General features: G+C 41.4%; 1 protein-coding gene across 1 annotated transcript in view; it reads right to left on the minus strand.

The window, feature by feature from the left end:
• Window positions 1-19,476, minus strand: part of CFAP43 (cilia and flagella associated protein 43) — a 108,566-nt gene that overhangs the window by 76,236 nt on the left and 12,854 nt on the right. Inside the window, exons 4-6 of the mRNA XM_025396840.1 lie at window positions 14,087-14,254; window positions 5,592-5,742; window positions 1,021-1,180 (exon numbers count right to left, since the gene is read on the minus strand). Of these exons, the coding sequence (XP_025252625.1) occupies window positions 1,021-1,180; window positions 5,592-5,742; window positions 14,087-14,254 (479 nt within the window). The remainder of the gene's footprint in view (window positions 1-1,020; window positions 1,181-5,591; window positions 5,743-14,086; window positions 14,255-19,476) is intronic.

Here is a 19,476-nt window from a genome sequence, read left to right on the forward strand (position 1 = left end):
GTTGTTACAGAAATCAAGGTGTGAAATAGTAAGAGCAATGGAAATAGAGAATGCTTTGGACAGGTTTGAGGAGCTTGCCCTGGCAAGGCCCCCTCCTCCCAGGGTCTACGTCTACTGCTCAATGAGTAGACAGTGGCTCCTGTGACCCAGGCCCAACCATGGCCACAGCTGATGGGGTCAGGAATAGACACTATATCTAAGGCAGAATAGATCAGGTTCTCTTTCAAATTCTAGCTGAGCAATATGGCAGGGTGTGGTGGCTCCTGCCTGTAATCCCAGCACTTTGGAAGGCCAAGGTAGGCAGATCACTTGAGGTCAGGAGTTCAAGATCAGCCTGGCCAACATGACAAAACCCCACCTCTACTAAAAATACAAAAATTAGCCGGGCGTGGTAGTGTGTGCCTATAATTCCAGGTACTTGGGAGGCTGAAGCATGAGATGGCTTGAACCTGGGAGGCAGAGGTTGCAGTGAGCCAAGATTGCGCCACTGCACCCTAGCCTGGGTGACAGAATGAGACTCTGTCTAGAAAAACACACAAAAAAACAACACTTCTAACTGAGCAATAGAAAGGTAATTTTCAAGATGGCTTTTGGGCTTAAGAGATGATCAGCCTGGAGAAAAGGGTTGGGATAGGGGGCAGGAAAGTGTATGATTAGCAGACTAAGCAGAATGGGCATATGTATAGAAACAGATACAGCACAGTAGCCAAGAACTTGGACTCTGAGGTCTTATTGCCTGGGTTCAGGTGTCAGCTCCACAGTTTATGTGGACTGGGCCGTGTTTCCTAACATATCTCTTCTGTATCATGGAGATTAATGTGTCTCCCCTTATAATGTTGTTCTGAGGATTACATGAAATATGCATATAAAGGGATGGTAGAATGCCAAGAGCATAGTAACAGCCAGGGGATTAAGAAGAAGGGGGAATCAAAGATGTCTCCAGGCAAGAGAAATACAGGGAAAACCAACAAAACCAACACCCATGGCTATACGGGAATATGAATCAGGACAGTTTCTCACCCAGTGGTGATTCCTCTTCTATCTTATTAAGCACAGTCACTTTCAAGGTGTCTCCATTAATCATTAAAAGATGACCCTCTTCACAGCCAATGTACAAGTCACTTGTTGGAGTCCAGCAATGCATAGTCGGGTGAAGCAAAGGATATAGATCATCTTTAGGCTTCAGGGAGAGAATAAAACCTTGTGTTAAGAAAACATCATGGCTAAGAGCCTAAGAAATGCCCACCAGAACAACTGACAGAAAGGAACCATCCCTAACCCCACAGACACAGAAAACATAGGAACATTGAGCATTCATCATAATAATTTTTTTTAAAGGACAGATTGACTTTAATTTATTATTTGTATATTTCATGCCCTCATAGCCTTAGATAGTTAGAAAATAAATAGTTGGGTAACAATCTGGTCACCCAGTGGATCAAGAAAAAGGAAAATCACCTTTCCCACTCCAAAAAATTAAACTGCAGCTGAATAATGACACTTTTGTGGTGTCTGATTGAGATTTGACTCACAAGGAAAAGAGTTATTCACTGTTATCACCATTATTGAAAAGTTTCCTGAGTTTTTTTTTTATGACATCTAACTTTAGAATATAAATCACAAAAAGACAGACTTATCTGGAATGAAAATAGGATCAAAATATTAAACAAAACAACAACAAAAAAACACCATGTCTCTCATTTGCACAATACCAATGAATCTGTGCGTATAAAACAAAATGTGAAGATTAAAATTGGAAATTTTCTGGCCTTGGTATGTTAAACTAGTATTGTATGTGGCTTTTTTTCTTTAAGACAAACTTCGGCTTGTCTTCCTATTACTTTTTAATCAATAAATATATTTGATGACATTTAAAAATGAGTGTGAGTATATGGATTATGTAAGCAGAAACAGCTTATAATTCTGAGATATTTAAAAATAAAAGGTACCAGTAGTGTTTAGAAATGTTTGTTAATAATACCATCTCCTTTTTCAGTCCTCTAGAATCAGAAATAATTTTGATCACATGACAAAACATGAAAAATTGCAGTCCAATTTAATTGTGCTTTAGAAAATGTAAAAATCCATATATGTTTCAAAATATTTGAGTTTCTAAAAGAGATTCCTATTTAGCAACATCTGTTTGAAAAAATTAAAAAGGTAGATGGAAAAAAGAAATTAGACACTTGAGATTAAGTTCATGATCTTGGATCCAATTTCTGCCAGATAACATCTGCCTTTGATTTCCCCTATGCTACGACTTAAAATTGGATACATTTCTAATGCCCTAAATAAGTTGTGTAATGTGACTCAGGGCTATTTAAAGGCCTGTAATGTACCCTTCTGGCATTACCTATGAATAGATAATGGGATTATTTAATGTTTGTAATTTTTTAAAAGTCCACAACTCATCCATTTTTAAGACCTTATAATCGACTCATTATTGATTCCCTTGCCATTGGTACCCAGATCAAAAAAAATGACATTGAAGGAGGGAATAGAATCAAGACATTTGAGATCTATTTTTGGTTATGCTTTCACTCATTGTACAGACATTAATTAATGTTTTAAACATTTTCCTCACTTTATTATGCTACAAAATGAAAAAGTAAACTGCTGGGAAAATGTCTAACTTAAATACAAAATATATGGCTTTATTAATAATCCCTGAATGATTTACAGATGTCAAACTATAATATTACATTTCTGCTTTCAGAAAAATTTAAAATATACTGAGTACACAAGTCCTAGGAAATAAAGATGTCTGCCCAGACAATATATCCACATAGCAAAACTGCATGTGTACCCCTTAAATTTATACAAATAAAAAAGGTTTTGGGCCGGGCACGGTGGCTCAAGCCTGTAATCCCAGCACTTTGGGAGGCCGAGACGGGCGGATCACGAGGTCAGGAGATCAAGACCATCCTGGCTAACACGGTGAAACCCCGTCTCTACTGAAAAATACAAAAAACTAGCCGGGCGAGGTGGCGGGCGCCTGTAGTCCCAGCTACTCGGGAGGCTGAGGCAGGAGAATGGCGTGAACCCAGGAGGCGGAGCTTGCAGTGAGCTGAGATGGCGCCACTGCACTCCAGCCTGGGTGACAGAGCGAGACTCCGTCTCAAAAAAAAAAAAAAAAAAAGGTTTTAAAATAAAGATGTCTATTATGAGCATTTAAAAATAGTAACTCCATATCTGAGTATTTAAAGAAGGCATTTCATAGCATTTCTCAAATGACAAGGACAATTGCCTGAATTTTAAATGTTTTATGCAGAGTTCATTATGTTTGTACAAAATGTGAAATATAAGGGCTCCTACACATATTTTCTGCCCAGAAAAACCCAATTTGAGATAGTAGAAATTTAGGGGCTCTGAGCACCAAATACTAAACACAGAAAAATTGGAGCTACAAACCTTGATGGCTGATCTCTTTGTTCTTACTTTGCTGCCCCACTGTGGCTGAATGCAGTTATATCTCCAAGGTTGAGACCTGTGCTATAAAAAGAACTACAGTATCCACAGGGGATGGGTTCCAGGACCCTCTAGCAATACCAGAATCTGTGGATGCTCAAGTTCCTTATATAAAATGACATAGTATTTCCATATAACCTACATATATCCCCTACATATTTTTTCTTTATTTTCAATGTTTTTATTTTATTTTTTCTCCCATATACTTTTAAGACATCTCTAGGTTACTTATAATACCTAATACAATATAAATGTTTTAGAAATAGTTGTTATACTGTATTGTTTAGGCAATAATGAGAAAAAATAAAAGTGTGTATATATTCAGTACAGATGCAACCATACCACTTTTTTCTGAATATTTTTGATCTGCAGTGGGTTGAATACACAGAAGTGGAACCCATGAATGCAGGAGATTGACTATAATCTCTTTCCATAATTTAAAAAGGTGAATCATTGTGATTCATTAAAGGAAATATTAAGGGCATGTAACCCTTTCTCTTGCTTGCCACAGAGATTTTTTAATGAACTAATCCTTATACTGAATTATTTTTATTTTATTTTATTTTATTTTATTTTTGAGACGGAGTCTTGCTCTGTCACCTAGGCTGGTGCGATCTCAGCTCACTGCAACCTCCGCCTCCCGGGTTCAAGTGACTCTCCTACCTCAGCCTCCCAAGTAGCTGGGATTACAGGCATCTGCCATCATGCCCAGCTAATTTTTGTATTTTTGTAGAGATGGGGATTTCACCATGTTGGCCAGGCTGGTCTTGAACCCCTGACCTCAGGTGATCCGCATGCCTTGGCCTCCCAAAGTGCTGGGATTACAGGCATGAGCCACGGTGCCTGGCCCACACTGAATTATTTTTAACAGTCATAGCTTAATTCCATGCAGTAGTCAAAAACATTCAGGAACCTCCACCTCCTCTATCCTCTGCTGAGAATTTAACACAAGGGTAAGCATAGCAGGTTCAAGAGGGCCAAAGAAGTGGAGCTCCTCCCATCATCCCAAAGGTCTTGCAGGTGCTGCCCTCTGCTCCCTGCCTCTCTCTTGAACAGCACCCCACACCTCACTTCCCCTTCATTTATCATGCTCCAGCCATATGCATCTTTTCTCAGTTCCTCACACATACCAATTTCTCTTTTTCCCTTAGGGTCTTTCACATGCAGGTCCTTCCACATGAAACATTCTTTATCCTGCTTGTAACAGGAGTAATGCCTCCTTGTCCTTCAAATCTCAGCTTAAGCGTCATCTCCCCAGAGGCCTTCCTTAACCAGCCCATCCCTTCCTTGCTGCCCTGTCTCCATTTATTCTGTGCGATAATTATCACATTTTGTAATGATTTAATATATCATTGAAAAATGTGATAATTATTACAAAAGAACAATACTCTTTACTTTTGTTGTTGTTGTTCTGTCTTCCTGACAAGAATGTAAGCTTCATGAGAATTACATGGCGCCTGCTTGGCCACCATGAGAATCCCATTGCCTAAAACAGTGTCTGCTACACAGAAGAAACTTGATAAATCTCTGTTGAATGAATGAATGGGTGTGTAATATGTGGCAAACTCTCCCTTTTGACGCTTTCTTCTGCTGTTTCCTATGGCCTTGTTCGTCCCTCCCAGGTTTGCTCCTACTTCTGTGACTGCGCCTTCTCAGAATTCTCTTTCGCCCCTGAGTTCAGCAGTCAGCTGGCTCTGGCTCTCTTCTCTTCCCTTGCACCCTTTCTCTCTTTGCTCATCACATCCGCTCAGTGCTCCCACCGTCCTATCTGTGAGAATGACACTGACAGTCCTACTTCTCCTCCCTAACACTAGGTCCACTTTGCCAACTTCCACCCAGCATCTCCACCTGGGTGTCTTCCCTGCACCGCAAATTGAGTATGCCCAAAATGGAAATCACACCTGGGCCCCCTGTTTCTGTTAGCAGCCACCATCATCCCAGTCATCCAAACTCAAAACTCCAGAGTCTTCATCTCTCACAGTTTCTGTGGCTAATCTATATTAAAAACCAAGATGATCCTCTGTATCCTGCATTTCTCATAGGATGGTTATGACAATCAAATGAGATCAGGCTTCCTAGCCCTCAACCCATTAGGCAAACAGGAAGAGGTGCCAGGTACTTACCCGGAAAGTCTCTGCCTCTTCGCCTACTAGCCCAGCAATGGCTGACAGTGGCAGCACGGGTCCATAGATGAGATCTTTCGGCAACGACTGGGGGAAAACGACATCTGTTTCATTAAAAAATGACCCATCTTCTAGAGGTAATTTTACTGACCTGTAGACAAAAGAGGCATCAGAACAATCAGATGAACAGAAACTTCTTTTTGATGCAACCACTGCATATCAATGTAAGTGAAGTGGGGAGGTATTATAACTTATAAAAATCAAGAAGATAAAAGCCAAATGATAGATTTAAAAATAGATAACAGGTTGTAAAAAGACAAGTTATACAGTTTTAAACTAAGTACTGAGGGATTATAAACATTTTTGAAAGCTAATATCTAAAGCAGGAGTTGTAAATTTGAATACTAGATGGGGGTCAGGCAGGTGATATGTGACTGTTGAGGATGGTGGAAAGTGGGAAAATATTTGTCCCTCCTCAAGGTGGCAGGTACCACTCAGTTCAAGCCAAGAGGGTTGTTGACATGTGAGAATTTTGATTCCAAAATTTCAAGAGAATACTATAACCTGGATATTTATGAGAAATCTCTCAAACTTTAAATGTTGGCAACTAATTCAAATGAAAAACACTGTAGGCCAAAATAAATATATATTTAAACACATATTCAGGCTGTATTCAGCTACTTTTATAATCTCTGATATTGAGTTCATTTTCAAATTTATTATATACCTACTTTTAATTTATAATATGGTTATAAAGGTTAATTTGGAGAATTGGTGGTTTCATGCATTAAATTCAAAACTTCCTTGCCTAGATTTTATGAATGATAAACAATTTTGAAAAACAACTGGGGGGGTTCCAAGATGGCTGAATAGGAACAGCTCCAGGCTACAGCTCCCAGCGTGAGCAACACAGAAGACGGGTGATTTCTGCATTTCCAACTAAGGTACCGGGTTCATCTCATTGGGGCGTGTCAGACAGTGGGTGCAGCCCACCGAGCAAGAGCTGAAGCAGGGCGAGGCATCGCCTCACCTGGGAAGCACAACAGATAAGGGAATTCCCTTTCCTAGCGAAGGGAAACTGTGACACACAGCACCTGGAAAATCGGGTCACTCCCACCCTAAAACTGCGCTTTTCCAAGGGTCTTACCAAAGGGCACACCAGGAGATTATATTCCACACCTGGCTCGGAGGGTCACACGCCCACAGAGCCTCCCTCATTGCTAGCACAGCAGTCTGAGATCTAACTGCAAAGCAGCAGCAAGGCTGGGGGAGGGGCACCAGCCATTGCTGAGGCTTGAGTAGGTAAACAAAGCAGCTGGGAAGCTCGAACTGAGTGGAGCCCACCACAGCTCAAGGAGGTCTGCCTGCTTCTGTAGACTCCACCTCTGAGGACAGGGCATAGCCAAATAGAAGGCAGCAGAAACCTCTGCAGATTTAAATGTCCCTGTCTGACAGCTTTGAAGAGAGTAGTGGTTCTCCCAGCATGGAGTTTGAAATCTGAGAACGAACAGATTGCCAGCTCAAGTGGGTCCCTGACCCCCGAGTAGCCTAACTGGGAGGCACCCCCTAGTAGGAGCAGACTGACACCTCACATGGCCGGGTAACCCTCTGAGACGAAGCTTCCAGAGGAACATTCAGGCAGCAACATTTGTTGTTCAGGAATATTCACTCTTCTGCAGACTCCACTGCTGATACCCAGGCAAACAGGGTCTAGAGTGGACCCCAGCAAACTCCAACAGACCTGCAGCTGAGGGTCCTGACTGTTAGAAGGAAAACTAACAAGCAGAAAGGACATCCACACCAAAACCCCATCTGTATGTCACCATCATCAAAGACCAAAGGTAGATAAAACCACAAAGATAGGGAAAAATCAGAGCAGAAAAGCTGAAAATTCTAAAAATCAGAGCACCTCTCCCCCTCCAAAGGAACTCAGCTCCTCACTAGCAATGGAACAAAGCTGGATGGAGAATGACTTTGATGAGTTGAGAGAAGAAGGCTTCAGATGATCAAACTTCTCTGAGCTAAAGGAGGAAGTTTGAATCCATTGCAAAGAAGCTAAAAACCTTGAGAAAAGATTGAACAAATGGCTAACTAGAATAACCAATGTAGAGAAGTCCTTAAATGACCTGACAAAGCTGAAAACCATGGCACAAGAACTACGTGACCAATGTACAAGCTTCAGTAACTGATTCGATCAACTGGAAGAAAGGGTGTCAGTGATTGAAGATCAAATGAATGAAATGATGCGAGAAGAGAAGTTTAGAGAAAAAAGAGTAAAAAGAAACAAACAAAGCCTCCAAGAAATATGGGACTATGTGAAAAGACCAAATCTACATCTGATTGGCATACCTGAAAGTGACGGGGAGAATGGAACCAAGTTGGAAAACACTCTGCAGGATATTATCCAGCAGAACTTCCCCAACCTAGCAAGGCAGGCCAAAATTCAAATTCAGGAAATACAGAGAACACCACAAAGATACTCCTCGAGAAGAGCAACTCCAAGACACATAATTGTCAGATTCACCAAAGTTGAAATGAAGGAAAAAATGTTAAGGGCAGCCAGAGAGAAAGGTCGGGTTACCCACAAAGGGAAGCCCATCAGACTAACAGTGGATCTCTCGGCAGAAACTCTCCAAGCCAGAAGAGAGTGGGGACCAATATTCAACATTCTTCAAGAAAAGAATTTTCAAACCAGAATTTCATATCCAGCCAAACTAAGTTTCATAAGCGAAGGAGAAATAAAATCCTTTGCAGATAAGCAAATGCTTAGAGATTTTGTCACCATCAAGCCTGCCCTACAAGAGCTCCTGAAGGAAGCACTAAACATGGAAAGGAACAACCAGTACCAGCCAATGTAAAAACATGCCAAAATGTAAAGACCATCAATGCTAGGAAGAAACCACATCAACTAATGAGCAAAATAACCAGCTAACATCATAATAACAGGATCAAATTCACACACAACAATATTAACCTTAAATGTAAATGGGCTAAATGCTTCAATTAAAAGACACAGACTGGCAAACTGGATAAAGAGTCAAGACTCATCAGTGTGCTGTATTCAGAAGACCCATCTCATGTGCAGAGACACATAGGCTCAAAATAAAGGGATGGAGGAAGATCTACCAAGCAAATGGAAAACAAAAAAAGGCAGGGGTTGCAATCCTAGTCTCTGATAAAACAGACTTTAAACCAACAAAGATCAAAAGAGAGAAAGAAGGACATTACATAACGGTAAAGGGATCAATTCAACAAGAGCTAACTATCCTAAATATATATGCACCCAATACAGGAGCACCCAGATTCATAAAGCAAGTCCTTAGAGACTTACGAAGAGACTTAGACTCCCACACAATAATAATGGGAGACTTTAACATCCCACTGTCAACATTAGACAGATCAACAAGACACAAAGTTAACAAGGATATCCAGGAATTGAACTCAGCTCTGCACCAAGCAGACCTAATAGACATCTACAGAACTCTCCACCCCAAATCAACAGAATATACATTCTTCTCAGCACCACATCACACTTATTCCAAAATTGACCATATACTTGGAAGTAAAGTGCTCCTCAGCAAACGTAAAAGAACAGAAATTATAACAAACTGTCTCTCAGACCACAGTGCAATCAAACTAGAACTCAGGATTAAGAAACTCAGTCAAAACCACTCAACTACATGGAAACTGAACAACCTGCTCCTGAATGACTACTGGGTACCTAATGAAATGAAGGCAGAAATAAAGATGTCTTTGAAACCAATGAGAACAAAGATACAACATACCAGAATCTCTGGGACACATTTAAAGCAGTGTGTAGAGGGAAATTTATAGCACTAAATGCCCAAAAGAGAAAGCAGGAAAGATCTAAAATTGACACCCTAACATCACAATTAAAAGAACTAGAAAAGCAAGAGCAAACACATACAAAAGCGAACAGAAAGCAAGAAATAACTAAGATCAGAGCAGAACTTAAGGAGATAGAGACACAAAAAGACACAAAAAAACCTTTAAAAAATCAGTGAATCCAGAAGCTGTTTTTTTGGAAAGATCAACAAAATTGATAGACCGTTACCAAGACTAATAAAGAAGAAAAGAAAGATGAATCAAATAGATGCAATAAAAAATGATAAAGGGGATATCACCACAGACCCCACAGAAATACAAACTACCATCAGAGAATACTATAAACACCTCTATGCAAATAAACTAGAAAACCTAGAAGAAATGGATAAATTCCTGGACACATACACTCTCCCAAGACTAAACCAGGGAGAAGTTGAATCCCTGAATAGACCAATAACAGGCTCTGAAATTGAGGCAATAATTAATAGCCTATCAACCAAAAAAAGTCCAGGACCAGATGCATTCACAGCCAAATTCTACCAGAGGTACAAGGAGGAGCTGGTACCATTCCTTCTGAAACTATTCCAATCAATAGAAAAAGAGGGAATCCTCCCTAACTCATTTTATGAGGCCAACATCATCCTGATACCAAAGCCTGCCAGAGACACAACAAAAAAAGGGAATTTTAGACCAATACCCCTGATGAACATCGATGCAAAAATCCTCAATAAAATACTAGCAAACTGAATCCAGCAGCACATCAAAAAGCTTATCCACCATGATCAAGTGGGCTTCATCCCTGGGATGCAAGACTGGTTCAACATACACAAATCAATAAGCATAATCCAGCATATAAACAGAACCAAAGACAAAAACCACATGATTATCTCAATAGATGCAGAAAAGGCCTTTGACAAAATTCAACAGCCCTTCATGCTAAAAACTCTCAATAAATTCAGTATTGATGGAATGTATCTCAAAATAATAAGAACTATTTATGACAAACCCACAGTCAATATCATATTGAATGGGCAAAAACTGGAAGCATTCCCTTTGAAAACTGGCACAAGACAGGGATGCCCTCTCTCACCACTCCTACTTAACATAGTGTTGGAAGTTCTGGCCAGGGCAATCAGGCAGGAGAAAGAAATAAAGGGTATTCAATTAGGAAAAGAGGAAGTCAAATTGTCCCTGTTTGCAGATGACATGATTGTATATTTAGAAAACCCCATCCTCTCAGCCCAAAATCTCCTTCAGCGGATAAGCAACTTCAGCAAAGTCTCAGGATACAAAATCAATGTACAAAAATCACAAGCATTCTTATACACCAATAATAGACAAACAGAGAGCCAAATCATGAGTGAACTCCCATTCACAATTGCTTCAAATAGAATAAAGTACCTTGGAATCCAACTTACAAGGGATGTGAAGGACCTCTTCAAGGAGAACTACAAACCACTGCTCAATGAAATAAAAGAGGACACAAACAAATGGAAGAACATTCCATGCTCATGGATAGGAAGAATCAATATTGTGAAAATCAATATTGTGAAGAGGTAATTTATAGATTCAATGCCATCCCTATTAAGCTACCAATGACTTTCTTCACAGAATTGGAAAAAACTACTTTAAAGTTCATATGGAACCAAAAAAGAGCGCGCATTGCCAAGACAATCCTAAGCCAAAAGAACAAAGCTGGAGGCATCACGCTACCTGACTTCAAACTATACTACAAGGCTACAGTAACCAAAACAGCATGGTACTAGTACCAAAACAGTATGGTACTAGTACCAAAACAGAGATACAGACCAATGGAACAGAACAGAGCCCTCAGAAATAATACCACACATCTACAACCATCTGATCTTTGACAAACCTGACAAAAACAAGAAATGGGGAAAGGATTCCCTATTTAATAAATGGTGCTGGGAAAACTGGCTAGCCATATATAGAAAGCTGAAACTGGATCCCTTCCTTACACCTTATACAAAAATTAATTCAAGATGGATTAGAGACTTAAATGTTAGGCCTAAAACCATAAAAACCCTAAAAGAAACCCTAGGCAATACTATTCAGGACATAGGCATGGGCAAGGACTTCATATCTAAAACACCAAAAGCAACGGCAACAAAAGCCAAAATTGACAAATGAGAGCCAATTAAACTAAAGAGCTTCTGCGCAGCAAAAAACAAACAAACAAAAACAACAACAACAAAAAAAACAACTACCATCAGAGTGAACAGGCAACCTACAGAATGGGAGAAAATTTTTGCAATCTACTCATCTGACAAAGGGCTAATATCCAGAACATACAAAGAACTCAAACAAATTTACAAGAAAAAAAACAAACAACCCATCAAAAAGTGTGCGAAGCATAGGAACAGACACTTCTCAAAAGAAGACATTTATGCAGCCAACAGACACATGAAAAAATGCTCATCATCACTAGCCATCAGAGAAATGCAAATCAAAACCACGATGAGATACCATCTCACACCAGTTAGAATGGCAATCATTAAAAAGTCACGAAACAACAGGTGCTGGAGAGGATGTGGAGAAACAGGAACAGTTTTACACTGTTGGTGGGATTGTAAACTAATTCAACCATTGTGGAAGACAGTGTGGTGATTCCTCAAAAATCTAGAACTAGAAATACCATTAGAACCAGCCATCCCATTACTGGGTATATACCCAAAGGATTATAAATCATGCTGCTATAAAGACACATGCACACATATGTTTATTGCGGCACTATTCACAACAGCAAAGACTTGGAACCAACCCAAATGTCCATCACTGACAGACTGGATTAAGAAAATGTGGCACATATACACCATGGAATACTATGCAGCCATAAAAAAGGATGAGTCCGTGTCCTTTGTAGGGACATGGATGCAGCTAGAAACCATCATTCTCAGGAAACTGTCGCAAGAACAAAAAACCAAACACTGCATGTTCTCATTCATAGGTGGAAATTGAACAATGAGAACACTTGGGCACAGGAAGGGGTGCATCACACACCAGGGCCTGTTGTGGGGTGGGGGGAGCTGGGTGGGGGAAGGGGGGAGGGGGGAGGGATAGCATTTGGAGATATACCTAATGTAAATGATGAGTTAATGGGTGCAGCACACCAACATGGAACATGTATACATATGTAACAAACCTGCATGTTGTGTACATGTACACTAGAACTTAAAGTATAATAAAAAATAAATAAAATAAAAAAGAAAAACAATCACATAAAAACAGCATCTACTACTCAAATGTAAGCTGAAGTGTGTTTGAATTCTGCTTGCTTTGTGAACTAGGACAATCCACTCATTTAATCTCCCATTTTATTTGTTTATAGAAAAGACACAACTCAGTATTCAGAACTTGAGTAGAATGTTTGAGGGAGGCAAAGGGAGAGAAGGGTGTGATAAATTACTTGTCTGCCCTCACAAGGATCTGCTGGAGATACCACCCACTTTTACTAAAAGGTGCAGTGTTGTCAACTCTCACTAGAGACAGATTTGGCTATTCAATGGGTTATTGTGAAAAAGAAGTTGAGACATAAAGAGCACTGAGCAGAAAGAAGTGCTTCTCTTAAGGCTCTCCATTTCGAAAGCTTTATTCACTAGCTTTAGATTCTCTCAAGGCGATTTATCAAAAATTGCAATTTCAAGGGAACACTTTGAGATCTCTTAAAATCAAGGGATCCAACATCTCTCCAACTGTGACTTCATGAAGTACACTGGAAATGATCAGCTCAGTAGCACCTTGAGTTTCCAAGCTCTTTCTCAACAAAAGCACCTATTATCACCAGGGCATTTGTCACAGAATTTCTCTTTGACCCAGTTCTATTTAAACAGGTAACTCCCGTGGCTCCACTATACATAACTAACCTCTTGCTTGTGGATAATGTGGCTGAATGTATAATCTGCATACTTTCTTTTTTTTTTTTTTTTTTGAGACGGAATCTTCCTCTGTCCCCAGGCTGGTGTGCAGTGGTGCGATCTTGGCTCATAGAAACCACAGCCTCTGGGGTTCAAGTGATTCTCCTGCCTCAGGCTCCCGAGTAGCTGGGACTACAGGCGGCTGCCACCATGCCCAGCTAATTTTTTTGTATTTTTAGTAGAGACTGGGTTTCACCGTATTAGCCAGGATGGTCTTGATCTCCTGACCTTGTGATCTGCCTGCCTTGGCCTCCCAAAGTGCTGGGATTACAGGCGTGAGCCACCACGCTCGGCCAATCTGCATACTTTCTATATCTAACCATTTCTTATTTTTGAAATTCCAGTAGGGCATCCAAATAATAGCAAAAAGTCTTAACTCTCCTTTTTATACAACAGGCATGTTTTAAAATAGTAAGGATAAATCAAATTTTAGAAAATTAGATCATGTGGGAAAAAGCTCTCAGAGAACTTAATATTTTAAATAAATTCATTGGGAAACAAGTCATAGAGAATTCTTTTGAAACGCAAACAACCACTCCAAGGAAATCACACATGAAGAAAGATGTTATAACAAGATAAGCTGAATGTATATACGTGTGTGTATGCATATATTTGTACGTATAAAGCCACTTAATTCATCAAATTGACCCAGTCACATTACATGAACGCAAACAAGGACCATCGTGTTGCTACTGTTGTAACAAAGCCTCCTACCTTGCTCTGAAATGATGCTCCTGGTTACTTCTTTCAATGGTCCACACGCTCACTGCACTTGGACTTGATAAGCACAGCTGGCGCCAGTTCATGGGGTTAAAAGACATTTGGTTCACATCCATTCCAGGCTGTGATTTCTTGCACAAAATGATATTCGATTCCCAGTTCCTTAGAGAAAAATAGCATTTGATGAAAAAAATTAATTTGAATTTAATGTACTTAGAACATTTATCTATTTTTTAAATTTATATAAATTGGGATATAATTTATGATATGACTGATATAATCGATGACCTTAATGTCAAATTTATAAATAATTATGCTTATCATTGTATTGTATCCTAAGAAAGCAAAATAACTGTATATTTTAAAAACATTATACTGTCATATGCTATACCAAGGCTATTTTGTCCTCTTTAATAATTTTGCAATTTAACTCAGCCAAACCTAGAAAATGACATATATCATCACATTTGCTACAAAACAAGTGTAAGTGCCTGAATCTCTAAGTATTACATGTGAGTACTCCATGTGGATCTCGGGGTACTGTTCTCATTCATGCCAATTGATCATTTATTGAGTTTTTAAAATTAAAGTGGTGCCAGGTGCAGTGGCTCACACCTGTAATTCCAGCACTTTGGGAGGCCAAAGTGGGTGGATCACGAGGTCAGGAGCTCGAGACCAGCCTGGCCAATACGGTGAAACCCTGTCTCTACTAAAAATACAAAAATTAGCTGGGTATGGTGGTGCATGCCTTTCCCAGCTACTTGGAAGGTTGAGGCAGAAGCATTGCTTGAACCTGGGAGGCGGAGGTTGCAGTGAGCCAAGATCATGCCACTGCACTCCAGCCTGGGCGACAGAGCAAGACTCCATCTCAAAAATAAATAAATGAATAAAGCGGTGTATTTTAAAATGGATTTATTCATTTACCCATTTAAGAGACTATCCTGAACTCCTACCATGAACAAAGTCCCTTGCTACATGAAAGAAAAGAAAAAAATTAAATGTGAGCTATGCCCTTAAATGAGGGGCCAGAACTCCATTCAGAGCTGTGATTAGGAAACTGGAGCTAATATTTATTGAACTTAGCTTGTCTTTCACTCCCTCCTGCCCTCGTCCTTCATTTCCTATGACAAATGCCCTGCCCATCACATCAACCACACTCTTGCTGGAATCTCTGGTTCCCTTGATCCTTTGACTTTTTGCATCAGGTACCTGGAAAAGACCATCAACCCTGAATGGAGAAAACTGAAAGCTTGGGCTACTGGAGGCATGGGAACAAAGACTACAGGACTGTACATGGCAGTGACACCATACATTTGTGGTTGCCACCCCCACCAGACCCTCAATAGGCTCTCCAATACTGCTATGTTTCTCTGGCCAGTTCTCTCTCTCTCATTCTCTAAAATGGGCATTTAAAATATTCTCCCCTCTCCTGAAACCTCTAGCCCCTCTACCGCCTTCTCAATCTCAGTAAATGACCTTGATTTTCATGAATATATAAAATAGAGGCCATCAGCTGAGAATTCTTGCTCTCAAGTATAACTACCCATTCAGGTTGGCATGGGTCTCTCCGCCTCCTCTTCCCTTACAATGGAAGGTGTGTCCTTCCTCCTACCTAAGGCCAATTTCACCTCCTGTGCTCTGGGTCCCACGGTCTTGCCTTCTTAGGGACATTGGTTTATCCATGATAACTGCATCTTCAACTCTCCCTGTCTCCTGACTTCTTCCTGCCAACACACAAGTGCTCATCCATATCATTCTCAAAAGAAGCCTTCCCTCAGTCTCACCTTTCTATGTCTCTCCCCTCTCCTCGGAGTCAAACTTTTTGAGCAAGCTGTTCTAAAGTCACCACCATGGCTTCCTCAGCTACACTCTCCTCATCCCAGGATATCTGCATCCTGTCACCACCATTCCACTGACATAGCTATATCCACAGACACCCGCCTTCATCCTAAATCCAAAAGGCACTTCTTGGTCATTGTCTAGCTTTACCTCTGCAGAACTGGTCACTGTTCACCACAACCACCTTCTGGAATCAGTCTCAGACTCTCTGTCACACACCTCTTATGGGACACCACAGATCCTCTCAATTGTGTCTGGGCCCTTGACCACCTCTTCTGCCTGGCTGACTCAGTGGCTGTCCAACTCTGTGTGCACTTTGACTAACTTCATGTAGGCACACCCCACCTGTGCCTCGCCTCACACCCACTTCACATGCCCAGAGGCTTCACTGGGGCTTCACTGGGGCTCCTGGGGACAATCACGACAAACCTGAAAGCGTGAAGGAGTTACCACCCTGTGCAGTGAAGCTTTGATCGATGGGATACAGGAGTTGGAAGATAAATTCTCATCTCCTCGTCTCCCCTTCCTCACTCACAGTCTGTCACTGCTTGAGGACTGTCCTGATTCACAGCAGTTCATAGAACTTCTCAGAAGACCACCTTCAAGATAGAGTAACCAATTGCACTTGGAACCAAGTGGTGGCCAGCAAGGTAATGCACCCTCATACTGGCTCTCCTGCCCTGGGATCACACACCCTGCTAAAGATGGGGTGCATGAGTTCTTGCCCCAGCCTCTGCTTTCCGTAGAACCCAGGCTGAGGCACATTCTGGAACCCTCCCTGCCTAGTGTCCTTCCTCCTTTCATAGCTACTCCTATGAGTCTCGTAGGTGGGTCCCTTCCATTGATATTCCTCTAGGTTCTACCCTAGGCTCTTCTGGAGGTGTTCTTACTTACATTTAGCACTTTGGCTATCCATTGACTTAATTATTCCCAAATGTTTACCTCCAGCCCTCGCTCCTGAGCACCAGTCCTGGATATCTGTGGCAAGGGCATGTGTCCCTCAACATTTATTCTCCATTTCTCCCTGTGAGTAACAGAACCCCCGAATATTAGCCAGGCACATATGGCCACTCACAATGAGGACCTAATATTACCCAGCCGCCCTAGAAGCTGGCTGTGGTTTATAGCCGATCCAGTCAATGAATGTAAGTGGCAGTCATGTGTATACCTTCTACGTCCTGCATTTCCCTTCCTTCCTTCCTTCCTTCCTTCCTTCCTTCCTTCCTTCCTTCCTTCCTTCCTTCCTTCCTTCCTTCCTGCCTTCCTTCCTTCCTTCCTTTCTTCCTTCCTTTCTTCCTTCCTTTCTTCCTTCCTTCCTTTCTTTTTGAATTATCATTACTTTACTGTTCCAGGCATTTTAAATATTCATACAATTGCCTTATTTCAGCAGTCATTTCCTCTCCAGTATAGATTTTGTGTCCAGGATCAGAGCCATGTACATCACTGAATAAGCACCTGCAGGCTACATGGGACCCACTCCGGTGCCCATGTCTTTGCTAGTAGAGCCTTTCACCACACCCACAAGAGGGCTGGACCTTCCCTTGCTTGACATCCTCCACTGCAAATGAAAACACACTTTGTAGATTCAATCCCAGTACATTTCCAGCACTCCCAGGTGTTCCATGTATGTGGCAATCATCCTGAGAGCTACTGATACATCATGTCAGCTGGTACCTATACCAGCACCCACTCCACTGTATCATACAGATGCTGAGGCACTTAAGTGTTCTGGGTAAAATGGAGTCCGTAATTGCCATAGGAGTTGAGTGTGGAGGAAGGGGACTTTCTCTCAATAATGAATACCCTTAATACAAATTTAGCAGATTTATAATTTCACATCTGTTTACATTTATTGTCAAAGCTTCACAAACTATTTACATAAATGAAAGCATGTTCAAGTTTCTAAATGCCGCTATGATAAGCAAATAGAGAAACTGCTGAGACAACACTTGCTTGCGCCATAAATACATATGGCAACATCTGGTCATTCTTAAAGAAATGCTTATGTTTCCAAGGCCGGGCATGGTGGCCCACGTCTGGAATCCCAGCACTTTGGGAGGCCGAGGCAGGCAGATCATGAGGTCAGGAGATCGAGACCATCCTGGCTAACATGGTGAAACCCGTTCTCTACTGAAAATACAAAAAATTAGCTGGGTGTGGTAGGGGCACCTGTAGTCCCAGCTACTCTGGAGGCTGAGGTAGGAGAATGGTGTGAACCTGGGAGAAGGAGTTTGCCATGAGCTGAGATCGTGCCACTGCACTCCAGCCTGGGTGACAGAGTGAGACTCCATCTCAAAAAAAAAAAAAAAAAAAAAAAAAAGCTTGTGTTTCCAAAAAGAATTTTTTTTCAAGTCATAAGCCTTATGCAATTCTTCCAAGGTAATAATGTGTTTGTCCTTCCTTCTCAAGCAGTGGTTTAAGGCATCTCAAGGCATATTGCTGTCTGAGGTTCCGATTTAACTGGCTTGGGGGGAGAGGGAAAGAGTGGGCACGAACATTTTTTAAAAGCTTCACAAGTAATTCCTGCATGTAGTCAGTGTTGAGAACCTTGGTACTAAAGGCTCTTGCATCTTCCTACTGTCACTTGTCCTCACCAAAAGTCCTTGAAGTAGTCCCTGAGTCAGGCAATGATCTCTTTCATGCAAGCCCTGCATTTCAACAACAGGTTTGTGCCCTTCCTCTCATCCTTTTCCCTCCCCATTGGCTCCCAAAATACACTGGTGGTTTAGGGTTCCTCTGCTATTCCTAGGGTGTTGCCCTCATCTCTACATTTACCCCATTATAGACCAGAGATGAGAGCAACACCCTAGGAAAAGCAGAGCAGCATGACAGGGGGAGACTGGAGGCTGATCCCAAGGAGCCACCACACCATTCACAGCTGCTCATGCCCAGGCAATTGCATGTGAGAGAAGGAAACACGTGTTGGTGATTTGGGTTTCTGTGGCCACAACTGAACCTAAGTCCTAACTGATATATCAGCTACCAACTAGACATCTCTGTTTGTTCATCTCAAGCACTCTCAGTTCCGTTTGTCCCCCAGCTCATCTTCCCACATTGCCTCCCCTAAATTCCCTGTCCCCAAGCCCTCAGTATCTCTCTGAATAGCACCACAGTGTCCCTAAGTTGCCCAAGTCACACACAACTCTGGGTATAACCCTAGACCCATCCCTCTTCCTCAGCACAACACCCAACATTTAGTCAGTTAGAAGTCCCATGATGCTACCTCCCAAACACTTCCCAAATAGCTTCACTTCCCTCCATCCCTACTCCCACCCTAGTCCATGCCACAGTCATCTCTCACCTGGACCACCACAGCCTCCTAATTGATGTTCATGCCTTGTTTCCTTCCAATATATCTTCCACAATGTGAAAGTACTGGAGATACTTTCATTGGAAATAACTGGCTGAAAGGAGTCTTCTTAAATGCAGATATAATTGTGTCACATCCCCGCTTAAAACCCTTTAGTAGCTCCCCACTGCCTTTAGGATAAAGAATTTGTCCATTAGCACAGCTTATATGGAGTGTGGGTATCCTTCCCAGTATG

The sequence above is a fragment of the Theropithecus gelada genome, chromosome 9 (genome assembly GCF_003255815.1).
Source record: "Theropithecus gelada isolate Dixy chromosome 9, Tgel_1.0, whole genome shotgun sequence".
Lineage (NCBI taxonomy): Eukaryota > Metazoa > Chordata > Mammalia > Primates > Cercopithecidae > Theropithecus > Theropithecus gelada.